We start from the raw sequence: 26,986 nt of genomic DNA, 5'->3' as shown, positions 1-26,986 counted from the left end.
TTGTGGTGAACGTTGGCCAGGTTCCCATACCTGAAAAGGGAGTGAAGCTGCAGCCTGAGTCATTTTTTGCTACCATTAACTGCCATGGTCAATGTCTTTTTGTGAATTCAAGGTAGGGTTCATCCTGAGTGATAATTAAATTACACAGGAACAAGAGAGGCAATTCTTTAGGCTCTACCTGAGTAGGAAGGGCTATGAAGTACCTGAAAGGAGGTTATAGCGAGGTTGGTGTCAGTCTCTTCTCCCAAGTAACAGATGACAGGACAAGAAGAAATAGCCTCAAGTAATAGCCTCCCTCAAGCCTAGGGGAGGTTTAGGTTGGATATTAGGAAGTGTTTCGTCACTGAAAGGGTTGTCAAGCATTGGAACAGGCTGCCCAGGGAAGTGGTTGAGTCACCATCCCTGGAAGTATTTAAAGAAGTGTAGATGTGGCGCTGAGGGACATGGTTTAGTGGTGGACTTGGCAGTGTTAGGTTTACGGTTGGACGTGATGATCTTCAAGGTCTCTTCCAGCCTAAATGATTCTAGGGATGTCAATTGCAGAAGATAAGGTCTGGGCTCTTCTCTTTCTCTGCTGACTGGTATCTTACTGGAGGGCATATGTGCCTTGGAGGTGCTGTTTGCTTTCCGACTGGCAAACAGGGCATAACATGCTGCACAGCTGCTGCCCTCTTCTCACTAACTGCTTTTGGAGGAGAATGATTTAAAAATACATTCTAGCCCTGTGTTACGATGTGGCCGAAACACAAATTTCATTTGCATGTTGCGTTTGTTTTGGCTGAATTAATTTTTTCCTCACTCATTTTTGCATACATGTCCCAGTGCCCTGAGATTTGTCACTTGAATCAAGGAGATAATTTCTCTGAAAAAAAAAACCAAAAACGTAGTCCCTTGAAAAGATAAATAGGGGGCATAGGTGAGAGGCCCTTTGCTTTCAGCTTAGATATGTTTCTGACTGCATTGCATGTTTTGGACTGCCATCTGAATAGACAGACCGCAAAGGTGACATGGAGTCATAATGAGTAAAGGAAATAAAATGGGGCATTTTCTTTAGCAGCATAGAGTATTTCCCAGGGTCTGATTGGAGGGGAAAAAAAGTTTCCAACCTCATAGTCAGCTCAGGCAAATAAAATCTTAAGTATTTGTCAAAATTTGATTACTTTCAAGGAAAGGTAGTTAACGAGGACAAAGGGGTTCTGCTGTGTCTTGCAGCTTTCCTTCAACAACGTGCTGAGCTGCTGGAAGCTGCACAGTGTTGCTGCTGGTCTCTTCTGCTTGGGGGAGCCTGACCACCCTGCCCAAAGCCTAGAACTAGAGAGGCATGAGATCTAGGAATGTAGAGCAAGCTGCAGCTGATGCTGGATAATAAAATTATCCCTCCTTCATGTAATAATTATTATTATAGGTTTCTCAGCGTTTCTGAAGGAGGCAAGTGCTATTATCCCTGTTTCGTAGACGGAGAAGTGAGAACAGTTACAGATGCTGTGATTTGCCTATTGCCATTGAGCTGAAAATGTCCTCATTGGGGCAGAGGGAGAAAAACAAAATTAGACTACAGTGGAGGCATCTGCCTGGCTTGTACAGTACAGCTGTTCATTATGAAAATCATGTCACAGCTTAAACGGCTCTCAAATCATGATGCATTCACAATAATGGTATGACCATTGGGGCTGTGGTGACGTCAGTGTATATCTGCACACGGGTTTTTTCCTCACAGTAGTAGTAATAATAATCTTTGTCTGTGGACCTAATTACAAAAATAGTTACATTCATTTATTGCTCCTGTTTTTTCTGGCCGTGACATTGTTGCAACTGCTGCAGTCAAGAAAATGAGGCTTCATAAATTTATTCTGTTTCAATAAATGAATTTACAATAGTGAAGGAAATTTACTCGAGGCCAGATAGGGACAATGAAAGACTCTTTGCTGCCCTCGGTTTAGCAAGTGGATGGGAATATGCCACTTGTTCCTCTAACACTTTCAGAAGGTACCAAAATTCATCTCCTGTAGATGAAAACACATTAGCTAGCCAAATAGATGTCAGCTGTACTCCTTATACCAGAAGACTCTGTATTACAGTGTTTATTTGCCCTTTTCTGGTTCTCTAGTGTCATGGTATCTGAGTAGTAGGGATCCAAACACTTGTCAGAGGTATTGCAAAACCATGAAAAAATACTTTGTGTCTCGATAATCTCAGGCAACCAGAGGAACATTAGATAGAGCAAAGACACTAGGCAGTTTGGTGTGGGAAAGGAGGCAGAGAGAATAACTGTAATAAGAGCTTTTTATCCCCCAGGTTGGCATGCTTTGTCCCTCTGCCATTATCAAGTAATTACATCTTTTGCACATTGGGGGAGCGGTGAAGTTGGAGTCAAAAGAGAATAGAGAGAGAGAGAGGATTAACCTGAGTGGCTGGGAAAACTCATGCCCACACCATCTAGGAGAGACACACTGATGCAGATGGTGCACAGGAGAGTTGAGTCAGCAGCTTGGCCTTCCTCTCACTGAAAGGAAAATAACTGGGGAGAATGGAGGTGAGTCTCCCATGGTCTTCCTAGTCACTTGTTGGCTGGTCAAATCCAGGACTGTTTAATCTTATCTTTAGTCTTGGAGAACTTAAGTGTAAAGAACAACAGTGTGACTTCGTAGACAGTGACACAGCAGTTGTGATCATTGAGGGAAGAGCAGGGAGGGGAAAAAAACCACAGTAACAGAACTGCCTTAAAATGGCTTTTTCAGTTAGGATCTGGACATACAGCAGAACCAACTGAAATATCAGCCTTGGTTTGGGTTTTTTGGTTTTTTTTCTTCAGCGTCTCAGCTAGTGCTGTGGGAGGGGAAGGTTAATAGAAGAGGCAGTTGCAGAAGTCAGTATTAGTTATCGTTTGAGAGCCCTGACTCACTCAGGCCCACCATGCGCAAAAGAGAGGAAGAAAACTTGTGCATTGTGATGAGAGTGAAATAAAAGCTGGGGGAGAGAAGAAGGAGAGAAAACTGATTTCAACAGCGATGTTCATTTCAACCATGTAGTTTCTAAGAGAAATTTTGAAGGCCAGGGCTAAGAAAATGATCTCTGTACGCTGGCTGGGGACCAACAGAGAAAATAGCAACCACCCCTTTATGTTTAATAAATGTAATGCCTCTCTGGAAAGGACAGCATGTTTTTCACCCTTTTATTGACAGTTAATTTCTTAACATCAGCTTATGATGTTAAGATACTGAATGTTTGGGGTTTTTTTTGCAATTATGACATTTAAAAAATATTAGGTGTATTCCCTAGGCTTTTTGAAAGTAAAATCACTTTTCTAAAATCTTGTGTTGGAAATTTGGAAAGAGAGAAGCACAAAATTTTTAATCCCCTTTGGAGACTTTTAGACATCTCTATTAGATTTTTAGTTCCCTGGCCTTCTAATAATCTGTACTGTGTGTTATATTTGTTTAGCTTTGTGTTTCCAGTTACTACACTTCTCTTCTCAGGAAGAGACTATTTGTTACCATTATATTTTTTGTTCACAACACTACTGCGTAAATGCTAAACTTTCACAAAAAAATTGATTCCTTCTTCTGTGGTCAGATAAAGGCTTACAGTGTCCTGGGTTGGCAAAATTTTGCTTAAAACTTGCAATGAAGAAATTGCACAGCTTTTGGCACTGCCTGAGAGATAGAGCTGACTAAGGAGAAGTCCAAATGGAGGTTCAGATTTCTAGGTCTGACGTTATGTTGCAGAAGTATCTGGAGATTCTGCCCATGAGAAACAGTAGGATCCTTTGTAGAGCTTATGTAAAATTGTATTTTTAATGGAAGGGAATACAGTTTAATATTAGTGGAAAAGAATAAAAAGAAAATTAATTCATAAAAAATGCCATCTTGTCAAAATTTATGTTCTCCCATGAAACATTTTAATTTTGGCAAAACATTTTGAAAAAATGGAAGAAGTGTTCTGTCTGTATTTGTTTGGACCAGCTCTTTCCCTGAGTCTTGAATCAGTCTAAATTCTGCTCAGCACTAAAAGGCAGCATGCACGTACCCAGGGGTGTATCTGTTATCAACTTGAACTATTTAATTTATGTCTGGGGAGCTAGAGGTATAAAATATCCACAGCGTGTGTGTTTGCCTTAGCCTGATGTGAGAGACAAACATATAATCAACTATGCAAATATCAAAGGCTAGGGGAACTGTTATCCACAACTTAACTGATTACTTTAGCTTCTTTACTTGAACAAAGCTAGGTGGGGAATGTTAATTGATCATTGGTTTTGACTTTTGTTGTTTACATTTTAATAATTTTCTTCAGTCATGCAGCTCTTGGTTCTCTGCTTGGTTTTATGGCATTAGCATAATTTGTTGGTCTCAATGCTTATTTTTTCTGGCCCTTAATGATGTCCACTTATAAAAGAGAACATGAAGTTGATTACATATTGAAAAATGTAGTCCCGAAACTGCACACGGCAAGTTTTGATGTGAAGTATTTGACTTGAGCTTATCAGAAGGGTCATGCTGTGATTTTTTTCCTTTTTAGCTACTCTTTGATTCTGGCTTGTTATTATGGGTACCCTATGCTGTAGCTGAGCATAAATGCTGGTTTAAAAAAAAAATAAAATTCACAAATATAACTTCAGCCTTCTAGAGCTTTCTCACTTCTCTCTTGCTGATCTGCAGCAACAAACAGATAGTTATACTCAATTATTATTTATTTTTTTTTAAATTTGCCACTGTGCTGCTGAATAAATTGCCACTTACCCAGTTCCTTCCAGTACCGGCTCACATGGGGAGCAGTTGCCTCTTCCCTACCAGCTGCTGTTTGCCAGCTTCCCCTGGCATCACTGGAGCTGCCTCCGTGTGGCGTGGCTCTTCTCTTCCCCCACCGTCCCCATGGAAGCAAAGGAGGGAGTAGAAAAAAGAAAAACTGAGACGCACCTGTTAGTTGAAACCCCCTGATTCTCTATCCCTTTTGCCAGACAGAGCAACCTGCCAGCTGCACTGTGTTGTGTGTGTTGGAACAGGGACATGGAGACTGATGCAGAGATGCCAGACCTGCCACACAGCCGTCCTCCTGTGGATGAAATGCAGGGAGCTTTTTTCAGTAGGGTTTGGGGTTTGCTACACCGCTTTGAACTAAGTTGTTAGCACACAGGCTCAGACCGCTGGCGTCCACTGTTTGGTGCTGCTGATGCAGCTCCCAAAATTTCATGAATATATCACTATTTCCCTTTACAGGAATGTCAAAGGAGGAAGGGAAACGAGCACACAGCTTTTGCTTTGGGTAGGTTTGCAGTAGTTGCAGGGCACTGAATTAATCTGGGAGGTTTGTTTTGGTACACTGACTAAGCCACCCACCCCCTCCTACCCCCTTATCCCTCCAAGGGTAAAATACTTCATTGCTTAATTTGACCAAAGAAGAAAACTTGGTGTTTCATTCTAATAGATTTTCTTTAAGAAAATCCTCTGAAACATAACCATTGTTAGAAATGAGATAAGGGATGTTTTTTCAGCCAGACATAGTATAATTTGGTTGAGCAATCAGTTGTTATAATTAAAGGTTCTTTCTTTCCTTAAACCTTGGCTCACTTTTAGGCTTAGACCACTAAGGCTATAGTACTAGTTCTGATTGAAATGAACAAGGCATTTCTTTGATCCATAAAGGTGCAACTAAATGATGAAGATCAGCGGGTTGGCTCAAGGCTTTGTGCTGTGAGAAGAGTTTGGGGATCTTTACCAGTAAGGAAGCATGTATGTGGTGTCTATGTCTACTTTCAGTACTCAGGAAGGAAAAAGTAAGGTGAATAAAGATTTTGCATTAGATAAAGAAACAAGAGGAAACAGCCTCAAGTTGCGCCAAGGGAGGTTTAGACTGGATATTAGGAAAAATTTTTACACTGAAAGGGTTATTAAGCATTGGAACAGGCTGCCCAGGGAAGTGGTTGAGGCACCATCCCTGGAGGTATTTAAAAGCTGGGTAGACATAGTGCTTAGAAATATGGTTTAGCAATGGTTTTGGTCAGAGTTAGGTTGATGGTTGGACTAGATGATCTGAAAGGTCCCTTCCAGTGCAGGTGATTTTATGAGTCTGTGAACATTACAGTGGCAGGGTAGCCATGACAAAGAAATAAATTACTGCTGGTGAAAACTGTAGTAGTGGGAGTGGAAAGCTGTTAATGAAAAGTTGGTACCTCTAATGGTATAGCTGTAATGGAAATTAATGAGACACTGTGTAAACAAATAGGAACTACTGGTATGCATAAGATAGGATTCATATGACTCAAAACTACTTTGGAGGAGTATTCAAAAATATCTACTGTTTTTGTGTCAACCCAAAGTTGGATGTGAATTTAGAAGACCTTGTAGTGTTATACATGAAGAAAATATAAGGAGGTCTCTCATTATAGCAGGGTTTATCTTTCCAAATTTAGATTAGAAAGTAAATGGTGCTAATAATAATAGGGGCTAATTATTTGTGGATGTGATTTCTTCACTACCTACCATAGAACTATAAAAAGTTGATGCTATTTTATAATTTAATTCAGTATGACCTTACAGCTCATCCTTAAAGCTCATCCTTAAAAATAACTACTTGTATCGAGTGTTAACAAGCTGATTCAGTTTATATCACACGGGATCATGAACATAAATCTAATTAAGGTTTTCATTTTTAGAAGTTTATTTTTGAGAAATAAATTAAACTAGTGATGTGTGTTGGACCAATGCAAGATTTATAAAAAAGGATTGTTTCAAATCTCTTTATATCAAAGTAAAAAAAAATAAAAATAAAAATTGAAATTTGTTTCCTCACGAAAAAAGGGAGGGGAAAAAAGCTTGTAGAGAGGAATTCGAAACCTTCCTGGGGAGCAGCCCACTAAAGCGCTGTCAGGAGCTTGCAGAAATTTAAGAAAATTTTACTGATCATTCAACGCAGTCCAGAAGTGTCAGATTACCGAGACTCACAAGCTGACTTAAATATTGCAAGGGAAATGAAAAGCAAATCTAGATTTTCTAAAATTTTTTTCCTAGTCCAGCAAAAAAGACAACAAAGAAAATGTGTATGTGCGCAAGGGGAGGGGGAACATTTTACAGTTGGAAGACTACAATTCACAAAGCTCTGGCTCCGAAACCATGCATTTGCCTTGGTTTTCAGTATGGGAGATCAGGTAGGGTATAGGAGCATGCGCCAAACGGTGTATGAGAAAGAGACCTGGAAAAGCAGAAGTTTCTGCAGCTGTTACAGAGGTCAAACTCCTGAGAGTCAAACGGTCTTAGCTTCTCTTTTACAGAGAAAACTGTGTGTTCCCGCCTTGGAGTACTGCGAAAATGGCACTTGGCATTTCAGATTCATTAAAACTGTTAAAACATGCATCAAATACTTCCTGCTGTTGTACAACTGGAGCGTAGCAAATATAATGTTTATATTTAAGGAGGGGGAAAGAAACAGATCTAGGTAACTGCAGACATGTTCATCTGCCCTCGGTGGACTTCAAAATAGAACACATTTTGAATAAGAGAATAATTTAAGAAGTGGAGGTAAATGCTAAGTTTCATTAAACACAGCATGTGTTTACTGAAAGGAGACTGATCTCCCAAACTGGCTCACTTAAAAACTGATTTTGTAGACCTGACTAATCTGGGACTAATCAAACTGTAATTTATTAAAGTATTTGTTGTGGGACTTGATGAGAAATTATTCATTCAAGCAGGAAAAATAGAGGGATTAATGCAAAAGGTAGTTCTAATGTGGGTAAGGAGCTTAAAGGGGACTCAAAATGAGCAGTGTTGTGAAGAGAAATAATGGTCTGTAGGAATTTAAGTCTGCTTTTGGGATGAATTTTATTTATTCATGATCATAGGATGAAAATGATAGTGTACTAAAAGACGATGCTGGAAATCATAGTTACACTCAAAATATTGTTTATGGGCAAAAAGGAACTAATACCTTATATATATATTTATATAAAGTAAAAAATGTATTGTTAGCGTAATTGAAATGTTAACAGTCTAATCCAAGAATCATTATTAGTGTAGATGTAATTGTTACAGAGAAGGGATATGTCTATACAGATGTTATAGTAATAATAATAACAATAACACCACCACCACCACAATTAAAATTGTTATGCATACACTTAGGTTCAGCTGCTTTTCCTAATGTTATGCTGACCCTTCCCCAGCCCCTCTCAGCCCCAAGGTTGATAGTTTTGGTATAGTGTTGGTGGTAGGGATGGTTATGGTGACTTGTCAGCATCATGAGTCTTTTGCCAGGAGGAAACCGGGTGGTTTCTTCTTCCTCACTTTGGGGGTTGGTTCTGTATGTTTGCTAACATACAAAAGCACCTTTACCTTTTCCTTTTTTCATTGGTCTGCAGCTCCATGTTATGTCCAAACTTAGATTATATGGCACCTTTTAGGTATGTTGGAAACTATTTCTGTGTTCTCTTTCTTACTCCTATATCCAGTTTAGTCCAGCTCCAGGTCTGCATTCCTTTATTTGACCGTGGGTAAGTTGTTTATAGCTGGGGCATCTCCATTGTCAAGTTTATTCCCCATCTCATATCTCCCATACCTGTACTCCTCTACGTTCCATCCTCTCTCCACTTGTCAAGGCCTTTGCTAAGACAGCAGTCCTGTATTTCTCTAGAGTACATTATTATAATAGAGTCATAAAACCTTGGTGGCTCCATACAATGGCATAGAAAAGTAAATTAAATTTGCCATAGCTAGCTGGTCAATTAGAAAAATTGCTGTTGCAGCCAAATCAAATATGACAAAGCTACAGACGGGCCAAGGAAAGCTCAGACAGAGCAAGCCTTGACAAGCCTCAGTCCTGAGGCCTTGCAAACTCACTACAAAGCCCGTGGCCTGTCATTAGCAATGGCAATACATACAGTATTGCAGTACGTGCAGGGTTGCAGAATAACAGCATTATCAACACAACTGGAGTTTGGCATATTGTACTGGATGTGGACAGGTTAAATCATGTGAGAAAACCTGATAGTTGAGAGTGGGAGATGAGACTCATATGGACTAATAATAAAATACTTGCTTCTGTAATCTGGGGCCCTGCCAGTTGGTTTGGGAAGAACAGATGAAGGGAAGGGCTTGTGGGTAATAGTTATTAACAGCAAAAAAGCCACCTGCAAAAGACATATGTGATCCTAGGATGTGCTGCATATGCTAGCTTCAGTAATGCTAAGAAAAATAAACACTTGCTCACCGACGGAGCTTCGTCTGAAGTTGGTTTGTTGGAGGCTTGTGTTCAGGGAAGACTTGTTCAGATGTGAGAAATGGAGAACCTGTGTCTGAATTAATCGCCTGAGTGCAGACAGAGTTGCTCCAGCAAGCTTGACTTGCACTAACAGAGATCCAAAGGTCTACGGAGCACAGCATGAGAACACCTGGGCCACCCTGGGCTGCCAACTTGGGTATGCAGGAAGCAAGCCACAGTTGCAGGGTCTGGGGTTGGACAGAGTAAAAATTTTCTCCTGGGCTGTTATGCAGTTCATGCAGCGCCTGGCACTGCATGAGAGCATGTGTAGCGCTTCTGGACCCAAATGGAAGTGTCTCCATGTGCAACGCTATGTGGCAATGCTGGTTTGGGTCTCTGGTAGAGCTGGGCCTTGTGTGCTGCAGTCCATAGGATAGGTATTTCCTGAAAGAGTTGGTATACTTAGTCATGTGGACTGTACTCATCACAGGAAATGAATGATTTAATGAATCAGGTTCAGGAGAGGTGAGTGCAATTGTAAAATCAGGTCGGGGGCACTGAGGGATTTGGAGTGGGAGTCTCAAGCTCCAATCAGAAGGTCCTTTAAACTGTAGCCATACTGTGACTTCTTCCTGACTCTCTTTCTGGTGCTGAACGTGCAATTGAACCAGTTGAAATGGTTGATGAACTCATTAATTTTCTGTTTGCCTCCCATTTTTTAATTTTCCCTTCATTTTTTTATTCCCAAACAGAGATTGACTGTGAAATCAACTGTAAGACTGAAGCAATTCCTGTGCTTCATTTTTGTTGGGAGAAGTCACTTGCTACAGTGCATCTCGGCTGGGCTTTGGTTCTCACCTCGTTACACACTTCATGTTTTCCTAACACTCTCTATTTTAGCGTTTAACCATCACTTAACTCCTTCTTTCTTCTCTCATTCCTGTTTTAGTGCTCTTTTCGTGATTACTCACTCTCTTTTTCTGATCTTGTTTCAGCTTATCATTTGAACTGTTCTAAACTCTCTCTCTATCTTTTCTCTCTTCTGAAGTTTCCTGGAGCTCCCCCCACCCCAAATGTCTCTTTCCCTTCCTTCACTTTTATTTTAATCTCTTCCTGTTGGCTGTAAATACCACTGACATTTGTTTAAGTGCTGCTGCCTTGCTCTGCTTAGGGGCTGTCATACAGGATTTTAGAAATACTTTCCCTTCATAACACACAATTCACTTGTTACCATTGGTGTAGATAGAAGGCTTATTACAAAAATCAAGATGTTGAGGAAGAGTCTGTTTTGCACATTGTGAAACACTTGATTTTTCATTGCTATTAGCAGTTTTGGCAGTTCTTTAAATCAAAGGTTGAACTGGAAATATTAGCACAGAATCTAATGAAAAGGAAAAATTGTCACCTTTGCATTTCAAAAAAAAAAACAAACAAAAAAGACAAAGTTATTTTCAGTAGAATATATTGTTTTCATAAACAAGTCCAGTCTGACAAGTTTTTCTCTTCGGTCATCTTTTTAATGGCCAGCTGAAATATTTGCAAGGAAATCTGAAGACTGAACTCAAAAGATTACCGATAGGTGGGATTTTCTGGCCTTCTGAAAAAAATATATAATATTTAATGGGTACTATATGTAATTTTGTGGGAGCACCTGCCCTTGCTGATCTATCATTTGCAAAAAAAATTATGCAATTTTCTGTAGTTATACTGGTTACATCTAGTTTGAGGTGTTGGTGTGGTGTGAGGCAAGGCCTCCATCTGTACAACATGGCTTTTCACTTGTTGGTAATTAACAGCAAAGCACTTCAGGAAGCAGTCTGGCTCTCCCTGCCAGAGGGAGATATATATATATCTCTGCAGGTTTAGTGTTTGCCTTAGACAACTTGGCAAGTGTTTTGGCTGTAGGGAGACTTGGAGTCTTAGGAAAACATGCTATATTAAGGCTCCGTGGGGTTTTGTTTATAGGGCTTCTGGAACATTTCAGACTCCAAAACCCAACTGTTCTCCTGGCCCGTTTTGCTGAAAATAATGTTGATCAGATTTGATTTTGAGTCTCTCTCAACTTAATATAAGGCAGCTTCCCTACAGACAGTTATCCATGGCTCTCGGTGACTGCCAGCTGCCCCTGGGGTATGTGTGACCATGTCGCAGGTCCCTGGGGTGGGCATGAGGGATGTAGAAGAGACCCCCAAGCCCGCTGCAGGCAACATCCTGTGCAGCAAACCCACTGGTGCTGCCTTACTTCAGCTTCTGACACCCCCAGACAGCACGCTGAGACAGTGTCTTCAACTTTTGGAAGTATTTGTCTCTTCCATATCTTTCTAGACAAGATATTAATACTCCTTCAACAAGGGAGTCTGGTGAGTTCTTTAGAATAGAGGAAGTGAGAAGATAAATCGTTGTGAAAATGGGATGTGAGGTGCAGTGCTGCTGGTGGTGAAGTTTCTCCAATGGAAAAGTGCTAAGGGGGAAGGTTTGGTGTCTTAAAAGTGTTGCAGCTGTGTTTGATTATGGAGAACCAGTTTGAAGTAAGCTAAATAAAAAGGAAGATTGCATATTTTTTTTTTTATTGCTTATTTTATTTATTTATTTGATTTTCTGTAAAACATGTGAGGCTCTAAGTGGAAACATGTAGCAGAAGAAAGGGAAAACCAAACCCAAGCTCATGCAGGACTCATGTGCGCTCTTGCTCCGGGCTGTTTGAGTTCACTGGAAGCGCTGGTGGTCCTTTTTCTTCATGATGGGAACCGGTACTTTCTTTTGGAGTAAATCAAACTGGTGCTAATGACAGCTCTTTCAGACATTTGAATGCCAAGTCTCTTGCAGTAGTCACATGAACTTTATTTAAAGAGAGCTGTTACATTTTCTCATCTGGCTTCTAGCATGATATTGAAGCTGGATACTTTAAAGTCTCTCTGTTTGGAATTCCTGTCCTGTTTTCCAGGACGTGTCTTTGGGTTTTGGGGAAGTTGCTCATTTTTAACATATGTATTTGTTATGGCCCTGCTTTCGGTTAAACAATGCCAAAATGAGACAATGCAAATTATAGCAAAGTGAAAGGGAAAGATATGTGTAAACCACTGAAGTCAGCTAGCTCTGAATGACTTGCGGCGGTTGGCTAATAACTGATGCTTCACCACCAACTAAGGGTTTTAATTCCTTGTTATATTTGAATATTTGCTTCCCAAATCCAGATTTTGGGTTCATTAGCATGCTATGGGTAGCTGGTAGCTGTGTGTGACAGTCCTGTCTCTGCACCCATTTTGCATTTCGTGCAATTAGCTTAACTGATATTAGGAAGAGACAGTAACTGAAGGGGAGGGAAAAGGTAGGTAGCAACATGCCAATGACAATTAAGATAATATATCACATATTTTCTATATAAGCTTTCATGAAAGAAGGTCTTTTCAGATGTCAATTAAGCCTGATAAGGGCTTGAACCCTTGTAAGGTGGACAGTGTAGCATTCCATACTTCATGTGAAGGGTAAGATGAAGCACAAAGTATATGTTTTGCTTAGTTTTACACAATAAATCACAGCCAGAGGTCAGGAAAGAAGAGAGGAGTTCCAGGCCCATCAGGAGCCTTGATTCTCTGACAGGTTTCTAGAAGGTGAGCAGTAATTACTAAACTTCCTGTGGCAAAACTCATCCATAACATCAGCGATATAGATCAGGGATTTGGTACACAGGCTGAAAAATAATTGTTAAAAAACTTTGTATTCTCTCTGGAAAGAAGATAATTACCCATTCTGCCAATGGCTAATTATGTTTGACCTGCTTGTGTCTTGTGGCCCTGAAGAAGAGCTTGCTGAAAATGCTGTAGCAACACTTTAGAGGGGGTCCCACTTTTTACAGTCTAACCAACCTTTTTTTCCTCTCTCTTGTTAATCCCCAGAATGCAACAGCAACAACAACAACAACGTCGAATGTTCACAGCTGCCCTCCTGGCACTTGTTTTCCTTCTGGCAGCTGTGAGTACCACCGAGGCTGGCAAGAAAGAGAAACCAGGTAAGGTCCAGCATCATTCAGAGTTAATCCCCAAGACAGATTGTATGTATGGGAGAATGTCAAATGCTTCTGGTTTTGTTATGAAATTCAGGCCATTCGTTAACCTTTTGACATATAGAGCAGGGATTTGTGGCAGTGACATGTTTTTCTGTGTTAAATAGGAAAACAAAAAGTAGTTTCCATGAAAGCTGGCAGCTTGACAGCCCCGGAGACTGGAGTCCTCTGTTTATCACAGAGTGGGTATTGCAAGGCAGTTTAAAATTTGCTCTGGGAATAGGTTTATGCTTGACTTAGGGAGAACGAAACAGGAGTGATGAAAAAGCAGTTATCATGTCGCTCGTTCAGTGTTGTATGTGACAATGCTACGCCAATGCTGTGTGATGTGGAAATCCTCCGACAAAGAATTGAACTAACTCGCTGCTGCAGATAGACAGCAAGACATCCAGCGGTAATTGCTTTCTGTCAGTGATGAACTCGGACCTCATTATAGGAGAGACAGGCCTGGGGAGGAAAATTCATATCTATCAAACCCAATTTTGACATCTTTTTAAGGAACACATCTTTTGGTGTTTTTCTTAAGGTCTTAGTGTTAACAGGCTACTTACACACCAGTTAATGTGACCTGTGAGTCTGTCAGGATTGGTGTTCCCATTAAAAAAAGTTGTTTCTAACCATTGTGGCTGTATAGAAATATGAGAAAATGTGAACGTAAATCACGGAATCACGGAATCTTCAGAGTTGGAAGGGACCTCTAGAGATCATCTAGTCCAACTCCCGTGCTAGAGCAGGATTGCCTAAAGCACATCCCTCAGGGCTGCATCCAGGCGGGTCTTGAAAATCTCCAGAGAAGGGGACTCCACAACCTCCCTGGGCAGCCTGTTCCAGTGCTCTGTCACCCTCACTGTAAAGAAGTTTTTCCGTGTATTTGAACGGAACTTCCTATGTTCTAGCTTGTGCCCATTGCCCCTTGTCCTGTCGCTGGGAACCATTGAAAAGAGCCTGGCTCCGTCCTCCTTAAACCCACCCTTTAGATACTTGTAAACATTAATCAGGTCCCCCCTCAACCTTCTCTTCTCCAGGCTAAAGAGTCCCAGCTCTTTCAGCCTTTCCTCATAAGGGAGGTGCTCCAGTCCCATAATCATCTTGGTTGCCCTTCGCTGGACTCGCTCCAGTAGTTCCCTGTCCCTCTTGAACTGGGGAGCCCAAAACTGGACACAGTACTCCAGTTGTGGCCTCACCAGTGCAGAGTAGAGGGGGAGAATGACCTCCTTCGACCTACTGGCCACAGTCTTCCCTATGCAGCCCAGGATGCCATTGGCCTTCTTGGCGACAAGGGCACACTGCTGGCTCATGGATAATTTGCTGTCTACCAGGACCCCCAGGTCCTTCTCCTCAGAGCTGCTTCCCAGCATGTCCGCCCCTAACCTATACTGGTGTTTGGCATTCTTCCTTCCCAGGTGCAGGACCCTATGCTTGCTTTTGTTGAACCTCATTAGGTTCTTCTCTGCCCAGCTCTCCAGCCTGTCCAGGTCACGCTGGATGGCAGCACGGCCCTCTGGAGTGTCGGCCACCCCTCCCAGCTTGGTATCATCAGCAAACTTGCTGAGGATACACGCTGTCCCCTCATCTAGGTCATTAATGAATATATTGAACAAAATTGGTCCAAGTATTGACCCCTGAGGGACACCACTCGTTACAGGCCTCCAACTGGACTCTGTGCCGCTGATCACAACCCTCTGGGTTCTGTCACTCAGCCAGCTCTCGATCCACCTCACTGTCACCTCGTCTAGCCCATACTTCCTCAGCTTCCTAATGAGGATGTTATGGGAGACAGTGTCAAAAGCCTTGCTAAGGTCAAGGTAGATGACATCTACGGCTCTCCCCTCATCCAGCCAACCCGTTATAACATCATAGAAAGCTATCAGATTGGTCAGGCATGATTTGCCCTTGGTAAATCCATGCTGACCACTTCCAATAACTTCCTGTTCCTCTATGTGTTTGGAGACGACATCCAGAATGAGTCGCTCCATTACCTTCCCAGGGACAGAGGTGAGACTAACCGGCCTGTAGTTCCCTGGGTCCTCCTTCTTGCCTTTTTTGAAGATTGGAGTGACGTTAGCCTTCCTCCAGTCCTCAGGCACCTCTCCTGTTCCCCATGACTTTTCAAAGACGATGGAGAGTGGTCTAGCGATAACATCTGCCAGCTCTCTCAGCACTCGCGGGTGCATCCCGTCAGGGCCCATGGATTTATGAATGTCCAGCTTGGCCAAGTGGTCTCTGACCCGGCCAGAATATACAAGAGTTAGAAGGAAGATATGTTATGTAAGGTTATTTAAAGTTACTTGTGATGTTTTGGGGGCCTAACTAATTGGGTTTTTGAACCCTTGGGTTTGATAACATTGTTGTCTTTTCTCGTCAGACTTGGGTTTAAGGATTTAAATGAAATCATGATCCTTACTTTTGTCCCTGAGCAATGAACTCACCTCTATTAATAGAATTTCAAGTACACTTCTCCATGTAGTTTTTGATTTGCCTTTGGAGTTTTGGTCATATTCTAACATAAAATGTGACATGATATGCGAAACGAAAAGTTTGCATCCCACAGCTGTTTCCTGGAGGTGCTCGAATCCTCTGATACACAATGTCAACACACACATTTCTAATCCAAATACCATGTAGTGCTTCCGTTGGAGCTGAAAATACTTGCATGCCATCAACTACTGGAGACAGAGGAGTTTCTTTTCTGAGTGAGCCCTCTTGCATGTTTTGGTCAATGATCCCTGATGGTTTCTAGATGATTCCCCATTATGAAGATGAGGATCCACTTGAGAATATCTAAGTGGACTAGTAGACATGGTATTGGGTCTGAATTTGAATGATCCACCCTGATTTGGAATCAAAGAGGCTGACCTGTCTCTGCAGCACTGTGAAGAACATGCCAGACGTTTTGCTTTTGAAGCAGTTGTTTTACAGATGTCTTCCGTATTCACCCTTTCAGGTGCTGTGACTGTTTAGTAAAGTTTAGGGAACTTCTTCATAGGCTCTGGGTACTGACCACTTCTCTTGCTTGGGTTTGGTTCCTTGTCTTCATCCAGAGAAAAAAGCGAAGAAGTCTGACTGTGGGGAATGGCAATGGAGTGTCTGTGTACCCACCAATGGTGACTGTGGCCTGGGGACGCGCGAGGGCACTCGCACTGGAGCCGAGTGCAAACAAACCACCAAGACTCAGAAGTGTAAGATTCCCTGCAACTGGAAGAAGCAATTTGGAGGTAGGTATCACTCTCTTAAGGCATTTGCTTTGATTTTTACTTAAGCATGGAGCAGGAAGCCTGTATTTTCTGCTTAGGTCTGCAAATGTCTTGGTGAAGGGGCTACTCCTGTATTTGAAGTTCATAGGAGGTAGAACATACAAGGTATCAGAAGGCAGCTTCTTCAGAGCAAAGCAGCTCCTCTGCAGAGAGACCATATAACTTACTTACCGTAAACTCAGTCTTCCAGCAGCATGGTGAAATCTGCTGTGTACAACTCTATTTGAAGCAGCGATGTGTCGTGTGTTCACTCGCAGCTATGAATCTCTGCAATGGTTACCACAGGCTTCACGTGACCTTGTGATGTGTGATTTGCAGCATGGAGCATGGGTGGCTACCAGCATGTTTATTGAAAGGAGTGAATGAAGACCGATGTATTTCATCTTTATTATTCAGTTCAGGAGGTTCATATGTAACAATTCAGAAGGATAGTCACATTTGCCCTGAACAAGATGTCTGTCCAGGACTCAGATCTGATTACTTCTGCAAACTTGGCTTTTTTTCTAGTAAACAGCTTGTATGGCTTTGACATCACTGTGACCTTACCAAGGCAATCAGTGCAGTAGTTTCAGACTTGACAAGTTCATAGTTGCACATACATTCTTGAAACTATTAAAACCTTGTTTGGTAACCTTTCGCATCATACAAACGGAGGAACAGCCATATAGGAAGTGAGTGACATTTCCCACTGCTGGTGTTTCTTTCTTTTTTTTTCAATTTATTTATTGTTTATCTTCATAGTTGAATATATTTTCCTTTATATGAGAATAACGTAATATCCATGCAAAACCAAGAGGATTAAATTTTAAAATATTTGGGGGGGGAAGACTGCAATTATCACTGCAAATTGTCTTAAAATTTTGTTGGGATTCCTTTCTTCAGTTTCATGATCCTTTTGTCTACAAGCACTGACAGTCCGCGGTATTCTATTGGACTCATAACATTTTGGTTTTCACACTCAATCATTCTGTTTTAAAAATTGCCATTTGTTCATTCGTTGCAGCGGAGTGCAAATACCAGTTCCAGGCCTGGGGAGAATGCGACTTGAATACTGCCTTGAAGACTCGAACCGGGAACCTAAAGAGAGCCCTTCATAATGCTGACTGCCAGAAGACTGTCACAATCTCAAAGCCCTGTGGGAAGCTTACCAAACCCAAACCTCAAGGTAAATTCCATTTGCTGGGAGCTGCACGCTAGTTCATTTGAATCACTGCATTTGTGATGCCCCAAATGCTTCAGGGGGAACTCAGTAGTACAGGAGATTGTACTTCCATAGCCTTTTCTCAGTTCTGCACCGCTCTTATCTCTCAGCAGTCAGGCAGACAATATTCCGGAGTTGTATAGTCAAGGCAGTCTCACACACAAGAGGTAAGCTGAAGATTAGAACTCCAATTTTAACCTTAGACCACCTGTACTGCTACCAGTTTCCTGATGTGACTAGACTGGCAGAGTACAGACGCTTTTCATAACTCAACTGTTCATGGGAACAGACCAATAATAGCATGCAAAAGTGTCTCTTGATAAAGACACCTTTTATATAGGCATTGTTTGGTATCGAATAACGACTAGTTGAAAAAAGGACTGCTTTCCTTCTGGGTAGATGTGATGGGTTGACCCTGGCTGGATGCCAGGTGCCCACCAAAGCTGCTCCATCACTCCCCCTCCTCAGCCGGCCAGAGGGAGAGAAAATATAACAAAAGGTTCATGAGATAAGGACAGGGAGATCACTCAGTGGTTACCGTCATGGGCAAAACAGACTCGACTTGGGGAAAATTAATTTAATTTATTACCAGTCCAATCAGAGTAGGGTGATGCGAAATAAAAATTAAATCTTAAAACACTTTCTCCTCATCCCTTCCTTCTTCCCAGTCTTCACTTTACTCCCAGATTCTCTACTTCCTACCACCACAGCGGCACAGGGGGACGGGGAATGGCGGTTGTGGTCAGTTCATCAGACGTTGTCTCTGCCACTCCTTCCTCCTCAGGGGGAGGACTCCTCACACTCTTCCCTGGCTCCAGTGTGGAGTCCTTCCCACGGGAGACAGTCCTCCATGGACTTCTCCAACGTGAGTCCTTCCACAGGGTGCAGTCTTTCAGGAACAGACTGCTCCACGGTGGGTTCACCACAGGATCACAAGTCCTGCCAGCAAACCAGTTCCTGTGTGGGCTCCTCTTTCTCCACGGGGCTGAAGTGCCTGAAGCACCTCCTCCCCCTCCTTCTTCACTGTGCTTGGTGTCTGCAAAGTTGTTACTGTCACATACTCTCCCCCCTCTCTTCTGGCGCTGTCATACAGGGTTTTTTTTCCCCCTTCTTAAATATGTTATCACAGAGGCACTAACACTATCGCTGATGGGCTCAGCCTTGGCCACCGGCGGATCTGTCTTGGAGCTGGCTGGTATTGGCTCTGTTGGACGTGGGGGAAGCTTCTAGCAGCTTCTCACAGGAGCCACCCCTGTAGCCTCCCTGCTACCAAAACCTTGCCATGCAAACCCGATACAACAGGTAGTATTGAAGGGATGTTCTTCTCACTGCATGCAGAAATACGTGGGTGCTCTGCACTGTTGAGGTTGTGTATTCTTTATTCAAAGATAGCAGGAGGGAAAGTACAGAATGTATATGTCTTATTTAAATGCAAGTGATAGCATAATTCCTAGTACACAGAAAGGCATATGCCCTGCATTTGTGTTTCCAGGTGTCCCTTAGACAAACTTATTTTCTTTCCAATCATTAAAGCCTTTTAATGTACTCTTTTGTTGGAGTAGCAGGTGTTATGTGTGTAGGATGATTTATAGTGGGAGCAAAAACTGTGAGATCTTGTTTGAGATACAGAAGTAATGTGTTTTAAGTGGATTATACAAGCTATGCTACCCTGGCATTTGTTTGCTTAAAATCAGCTAGGTTTAACACATTCCAGGCTCTGAATACTTGGATAATTATAAAAATAAATGAGATTAGGAGTGACAGGTGCAACTGGGACGAGCAGTTTTTGAATTGTGGATGGTGGGGCACCATTGATCTGAGGAGCAGCTGCAGGTGGCCTGCTCTGCTTCTGCAACCAGAGACACGTCTGACGAGGTTGCAGACCCTTTCTGCGCATGTGCGTGCCTCCATCCGCTTTGCGGTCAGTACAGCTGTAACTGGTCTTCCTGCACGCCATCCGTGGGGTTGCCAGCTGAGCGCTGAGCCTAGAACCTATGTAGATAATGACAAGCCATGAAGCAGAAAGGATACAGCTAGATTGTCGGAGCCCAGCTGACTTGGTTGAGTTGGCAGCAATTAAACATCTTCATTTGGGGGTGGAAGTGACTGGGTGGAATGCAGGAAGGGCTTTGAGCTGTGTGATTTTATTGTTTATTAGTTTGGGGGGGAGGACTTTTTTTTTTGATTGATTGCTTTTTTTTGAGTAAGTTTCCATGCCCAAGTGGCATTTGGGAGTTTATTGAATGAAGCTTCCTATTGTGTGGCCAGAAGGCCGCTGCCGCTTGAGCCACTAGTAGCCCCGTGCCTTGTTCTGCTCCTGCTGAGTCAGTATATTCTATCAATGGCTGTCAGAAGAGGGAAGAGGGAGACAAAGCAGAGCATCGCTGCAGCTCCGTTTTGTGGGAGCAGTGCTGTTGAGTGGTACAGGGTCGTTTTTAAGTTATGGTATTAAAAAGCAGATCTTTTGAAATTGCTGGATTGGAGTTAACTTTAATGGATTCTAGGTATGAGTGAGTTACAGCTGAGACTGAAACTCAGATTGGTACTGAGTGCAGCAAATATGTGGTTTGACTTAATTAGAAAACACAACTTCATTTGATTTGAAAGAATGCAAAAGGAGAAATAGATACAAATGTAGGTTTGTGATCGTCACAACTGTGGGCAGAAATTCTGCTCTCCTGATTTGTGCAAGAAATCTCACGGCATCTTCCTGCAGGCCACCTGCTCGTTCATCTGCTGTTGGCATTAGTAGGAGCAGCATGTGTGAAGTCACGCTTGCAGCCTGCCTGGGCCCTGAGCTAACGATAAGAAATCCATATTGCGGATCAGTGGGTATAACTACATGGGAGCTGCACCGGACAGTGTGTTTGGCAGCAGTAGGAGGAACTAGAGTAAGAAATTAGGTCAAGCAGATGAGTGCTGTGTGACATATTGTGCCCTACTGAACTTTATTTCTGAGTTAAAAATCTGAGTGCTGGCACGTTGGCTGGAATGAGAGTATTTGTGTTCTTCCTGAGGTGAAGGAAATTACAGGTTGGAGGTAAGTCCCTACCCACATCTAGATAAAGGAAAAATTAAACTGTATGCAATCTGTAGTTAGACTAATTCTTCCGAGATGAGAAGGAAGATCTGGATTGTTGTCTGAGCACTTGGAATGGATATATTAGCCTCCCTTTTCGCTCATAGCTTCACATCAATGGCTCAAGACCGCAAGAGAAAAAGCGTGTGATACATTATTTGGAAGCAGCAGTTTTCTTCTGAGGGATGAGGTCTGTGTCGATATGCAGCTAGACCTGTAAATGCTGATCAAGTGCTATATATTCCTACTGTGATTGCCTGGAGTAGCAGGGCAGTGACTCTCTGGCATTTGGGAGCTCTGGCAGCAGAATAGTAAGTGAGGGACTTATTGATTACAGGAACCTATTCTACCGCTAAACGGTTACCTTTCTGACTGGTGTCTGCTTCAAGAGCTGCATCACGGAATACAGCTCTGACAGCAATAGGTTGGGAGTACCAAAAGCAGATGTGAACTGACTGAGAATATGTAACAGAAAAATACCAGTATTTTCAGAAAAAGGGTTGTTTTCATGATTTTCCTGACTAGCCCTTTTTCCTGCACCCTTAAATTTTCCTTCTATGAGGTTGTGTTTCTAACCTCTCCATTACATCACTTTTCCTTTTGATTTCATATTGTAAATGGGATGAGTAAAAGCCCCTATGTAGATTCTCCAAACAATTGTAGTTTTATATATCTTCTGTTACTTTTTGTCACTTACCATCTTTTAAAGCTAAAACCTCAGACTTAAATTTATTTTGTTGTATAACAATTTATCCACGATAAGAATGCTCTCTACTGGACTCACCTAAATTCCTTCTATTATTCAAGCTGCAGCAGGGTAGGTTTAGGCAGGACATTAGGAAAAAATTCTTCATGGAAAGAGTGGTCAGACACTGGAATAGGCTGCCCAGGGAGGTGTGGAGTCACCATCCCTGAATGTGTTTAAGACTCATTTAGATGTGGTGTTAAGGGATATGGTGTAAGGGAGAACGTTGTAGAGTGGAGGTGATAGTTGGACTCGATGATCCCAAGGGTCTTTTCCAACCTAAATGATTCTATGATTCTGTGGTTGCAAAATCATTTTTGAGGTGAAGAGACTGGACTGTACGCATTATTTCAAGCATGTCCTCTACAGATTTTTGTTGAAAAAGAAAGTATCATTGTAATACTTCCTTTATTGTTCATTACACCGCCTAAATCTAAGTATGTTTTTCTTTTCATCACTGCTTGCATGTGGAACTGATATCTTTATCTGAGACCCCTTCCCAATTCTCCCTAACTCTTACATATTTTTAAAAAGTTAATGTGGTTAGTTAAGAACCCAAGGAGGTAAGGCAGATTATTTCATCTAGGTTTACCCAGTGAAGTACTGTGTATCAGATTTCACCTGACACGTTTCCTTAGTGTGGCTTGGTGTCTGAAGTTCCTCCTCACCACCTCTGTTCTTGGAGGAAAATGCAAATAAACAGATGTTATCTGTAACTGCTGCTCTTCTGTTGCTTTTCTACCTTTCCAGCTCGTGAACATGCAGCAGCTTTGCCAGTAGGATGGATCCTTTGTCTCTCTCCTCTCACCTATTTCAAAGATGACTGCTATTTCTTAGGAGTTTGATCTATGCTTAACAGAAAAGAAAATTATACCTGCAGAAAAATCCCAAGGGTTATCATTTTTCAGATTTTGCTGATAAAAGTATATTTTGATTTTCCAGGAACTTCTATGAGTTGTGGCAAAACTTCTGCTTAATTAAACCAGGAGATACTAATTAACCTTGGGAATCAACGCCTGCCTCATAAACCAGTGATCTGAGTGTTCTTATGGATTTGTTTTATCATTAGTCAGCATTAATGGAAAAGCATTAAAATATTTTTGAAGCACATGCATTATTTTGGAAACTTAAAAAAATTAAAAAAAATACTGTATTTTTTCTTTGTTAGCAACTGCTCTGCTTAGTGTTGTTTTCTTCTTAGCAGCTGACTCTAAGTATAGATTGTAGTCTGCGACACTTGGACATTTTGGAGCTCACTTCTTCCAAGAGGAGAACTATTAGAGAAGCTCTACTGTATATTGGATTTAAGTGGGAGAGCAGAGGATGAATCAGGAATTTGAATTTTATCTGGATTTCTGACGAGCTCTTTTCTCCATAGCTTTGCTGAGGTGTTCTCAGATTGGAAGACAATAGCTTGATCCTGGGCTGCTGTGCTGAAGTGTAGTTAACACAGGATGAAAACAGTTGTTTGTTCTTGAATATTGTGCATTTGGACAGAGAAACTGTCAGCAACATGACAGTGATATCCCAGACACCATGGTTTGTGTATTTAGTACACAAATGAGGTCATGAGAAAGCCCATCACAAAGGCTGGAAAGGATGAAAGGATAATTTTTATCACAAAATCCCAGCGGAGGCAGCCACCTCTCCTCTAGCACACACAATTGCATATTCTAATCAGCGTCTGCAAGGCCGGGGATGTTCAAGGTCTCCCTAAACTATCTTGACAGATGTGAAAGACTCAGGCACTTCTGTCGAGTGGCTGCTCTAATGGCCAACTTGCACTGAAGAGCAGAAAACGCTTCCGACATACTCCATCTGGCCTACTTCACGGCCACCCAAACTTGACTGATGGTTGTTTCGGGTTCCAGCCGGCCAGAAAGTAAAAGAATGGGGTATTGTCAGGATGCAGGAAACATTTTGCTTTAACTGCTGAGAGAGGAGGAATTTATTTTTATTGAGCTGGGTTGCCTGGTAGGCTTCGTGTCTTTTTGCACTCTTTCCGTCACTCTCATTCTTCCTCTCTCTCCCCCCCATAACTCTTGTACTCTCAGCTATTTATTCTTCCGATTAAGATAAAATGTAATAGAATAAGCAGTCTGCCTGCTCTTTCTGCAATCTACCCTTCATTTTTTGAATTATGCTCCTTTCTGATAACTTTTTCACCTGGCTGTATTTAGTTCTTTTTAATAAATCTCCCTTCCCAACTTTTTATCAATTTACCATATATTTGATCTATGAGTTACTTTATCCTGGCTCAGCTCAGTCCTTGCCACGTAGGAAACCAATTCCAACTAAGGTTGGCAAACATTAACACTGCTTACACCACTGTTGTCTTCAGTGATTAATAATACTTCCCACATGTAGTGTTTGGAAAGGTTTCTCATGTGAAGGCAAGACCTGCCCGAGTCATTAATGGCTGTAATCTCTTTCCTCTAATGCAGATCAGGTGTAGCATTTGAGAGTCTAGGAAGGTGTCAGTGCAGTTCCCTGTGTTTGGCACAGTGTGCGTGCTGCTGCAGCAGAGGAAAGACAGCGCTCTGTGTATATTTAATAATTTCATATCATTTGAAGAGCTTTACTTAAGAGTTTAGTGCAGTATAAATAATCTGCACTATGTTGTTTCTTTTATCTAGCAATCTTTACAGGTAGGAATTAGCTAATCTTCCTTGGCGATGAGGAAGCGCAATTTAAAGAAAAAGTGATAACTGAAAGTCAGAAAGGCTAAGTGATTTTTTCAGGTTTGCACAGTATCAGTGGCAGGTCCAGGCACTCAGCTAGGAGCTGTTGACTCTTGGCTCCGTGGTCTGACTAGTAGCTGCTGCTCCCTTTTTTCCTTTAGTTTGCGATTACAATTATCAGAATGTGACAATTTACTTCAAGGTCAGTGTCCGAACTAACTAGGGTCTTTGGTTTTGACATTAGTAATCTCAGTGGATTTAAGACAGTGTTTGACACTGATTTACCTTGTGTTGTCTTAGGGAGGTTGGTGTCAAAACATACAGCTGGACCTTCTGTTAATGAGCAGGCATGTCCCCATCCTTACTTTGGTGCCAAGAGCAGGAAACAACATGTGGTTTTTGAGCACTACCATGGCAGCCTTGACTTCTACCTGCAGCGAGGACGTCTTACTCGTAGCACGGTGCCAGGACAGACTGACTGCGCTGTGGCAGGATGACTTCGCTGCAGGTTGTTGCACGGAGCTGACAGTGACATTGTCTGAATTAATTGCTCTCCCGATAATGCAGCTATTCATTGCTCAGACAAATGGGGTGCTGCACTGACAAAAACGATCACCTGTGGCCCGCTCCATTTTGCAAGTTGGGACAATCTGCTTTTTCTGGGGTGCCCTCCCTCAACTTTGCCTTTGGGCAGCAAAAAAATGTCTGCTTTTAAAGAAAGCTGGAGGGGACAAAGGGGGAGAAATTACTTGTTAGGACTGTGATTTTCTTTTGTTTGAAAGATGCTGGTGTCTCCTTTTTTGGCATCACACTCGTGCTGTATCTCCCTCTGTAGGTTTCAGAATTCCCCATCTTTAATGTAACTCATTAGTCGTGCAGGCATGCAGCTAGCGTAATAATTAGTATTACAGGAGGCAGAATAATAGGATCTGCTCAAACTAATTAGATATAAAAATGAGGGATTTTTTCATATTAGGAAACAGCTGTGATAGTTAAACAAAAAACGGAGAGGCAAAATTGGGAGGTTTTTCTTTTGCTGTAAAGGATGAGGCAGGTTTATTGAAGAATGGCCTCTGGTGCTGACCAGGAGCCTGCAGTGAAATACAGTGATCTGAGCTCTGCAGGGCGGACGCTGGCAGTGGATGCGCGGTGGGAACAGCATTAGCTGGCTGTTATTGTTGTTGCTATCATCGTGATTATTTGTATTGCATGAATGCCCAGAGGCCCCAGCTGAAAAAGAGTGGCATTGTACTAAGCGCTGCATAAACATTGTGAGAGGCAGTTTTGCCATGAATAATTTATGCCTTATGGAGCTGAGAAATGTGAAAACCAAGAGAAGAAGCAGTGGTCCGGAGGGGTGAGACTGGGTACTAAATGCTTGGTTGTGTTTCCCTGTGCCCCTTGCTAATCTGAGGACAAGGCTTGTTATTTCAAGATGAAGTAAAACTCACTGGAAACTTCAGTCTCCGAGACGTATCTCCTTGCTGCCACGAGATGAGGAAATATAATTTTTCTCAATTTAAGTGTGAACAAGAGTAAGCTATATAAGAAAAATAAAACACAATGGTGGTTGCAGCGTAGACCAGACTCAAGGTGCTAGTAAGCTGCCAGTGCAGCCCATAACTAATAAAGTTTGGATGTCTTTTAATGGTGGCTTTTCTGCTTCCATTGCCTTATGTTTCTTGGAGGTTTTGCACTGTGGTCACCCTTGAGACTGCTTTTGTACCTTTGAAAAATTATACTGTTCGGGTAAATAATTTGTATACGTTGTCGGATCATAACATATCAGTCTGATTGACACAGCCCTGATTCCAGGGAGCAGGAAATGCTTGTAGGAGAGGGAGAAAGAGAAATATTTTTTTTAAATAAGTTTTTTTCAATTTGTAGTTGTTCTGCAGCTTTTACAGGTACTTTTGAAAAGAAAAAGGTTGGGAAGTTTCATGGGAAATCTAGACCTCCATGGTTTTATATGCCCTGGTTTATATTTCAGATTATGTTTTTTTCTATGCTGCCCCAGAAGATGAAAAACTGGATGTGACAAATGTTCTTGTTTAACCCTCTTGTGCCTGCAGGAGTTTCTTTTAGGGTTTAATACAGAACTTTGCGGGTGAAAGTTTAAATGGCCTTGTGTGTGCCAATTCTGTTACATGCTCATTGTCTCACTTTCCTGGCTTGCAAGAGCAGTCCAGACTCCTTGGCATTAGTCAGTGCCCTTGAGCCGTGAAAATGCCTGAAGCTGTGGGATTTGCTGTGATAAAAGATACGCCATCAGCAAATGTTTACACTCGTTACTGTTCCCAGCAGTGAAACAGAGAGAAAGCCCTGTTCCTTCCTTTCTGTACTTTCCTTTCCGTTTCTACTTCTTCACTTCCTTTCCTTTCAAGCTTTCTTTTTTACCCCTTCTTTATCCCTCCATCTTATTTTCCACGTCGTCATCTCTCTGTCTTTTCTCCTGTCTGTGCTTACCGTGAAACTTTCGCAGGTGACTTTTTGGAGTGTGGAGCGCTGATCAAAGCCAAGCCCGTGTCCTGTGCCCTCAGGGTAGATCCTGTCTCGGGCAGATGCAGAAGGCTGAGTTGCAGAACTGAGAAATACTGTGCCTGGTTTTCAAAAACTAACTAAATAAAATAGCATCTCTATTCACAGTATGTCACAAATAACTTTCTGCTAAATAACTGTTTATGTATAATATAGATATATTTTTATATATAATAGAGATCTCATTTTGACACATAAACTGCCTCAATGTATGAGATTTTTGCTGTATAGGT

The 26,986-nt window shown here is 42.0% G+C and overlaps 1 protein-coding gene across 1 annotated transcript in view; it reads left to right on the top strand.

Annotated features, from left to right (window-relative positions):
• Positions 1 to 26,986, top strand: part of PTN (pleiotrophin) — an 82,927-nt gene that overhangs the window by 42,393 nt on the left and 13,548 nt on the right. The window contains exons 2-4 of the mRNA XM_054187870.1: positions 13,089 to 13,201; positions 16,297 to 16,470; positions 17,513 to 17,674. Of these exons, the coding sequence (XP_054043845.1) occupies positions 13,090 to 13,201; positions 16,297 to 16,470; positions 17,513 to 17,674 (448 nt within the window). The 5' untranslated portion in view covers position 13,089. The remainder of the gene's footprint in view (positions 1 to 13,088; positions 13,202 to 16,296; positions 16,471 to 17,512; positions 17,675 to 26,986) is intronic.

This window comes from Rissa tridactyla, chromosome 1 (assembly GCF_028500815.1).
Source record: "Rissa tridactyla isolate bRisTri1 chromosome 1, bRisTri1.patW.cur.20221130, whole genome shotgun sequence".
Classification (NCBI taxonomy): Eukaryota; Metazoa; Chordata; class Aves; order Charadriiformes; family Laridae; genus Rissa; species Rissa tridactyla.
This window is presented reverse-complemented; position numbering and strand designations above follow the sequence as displayed.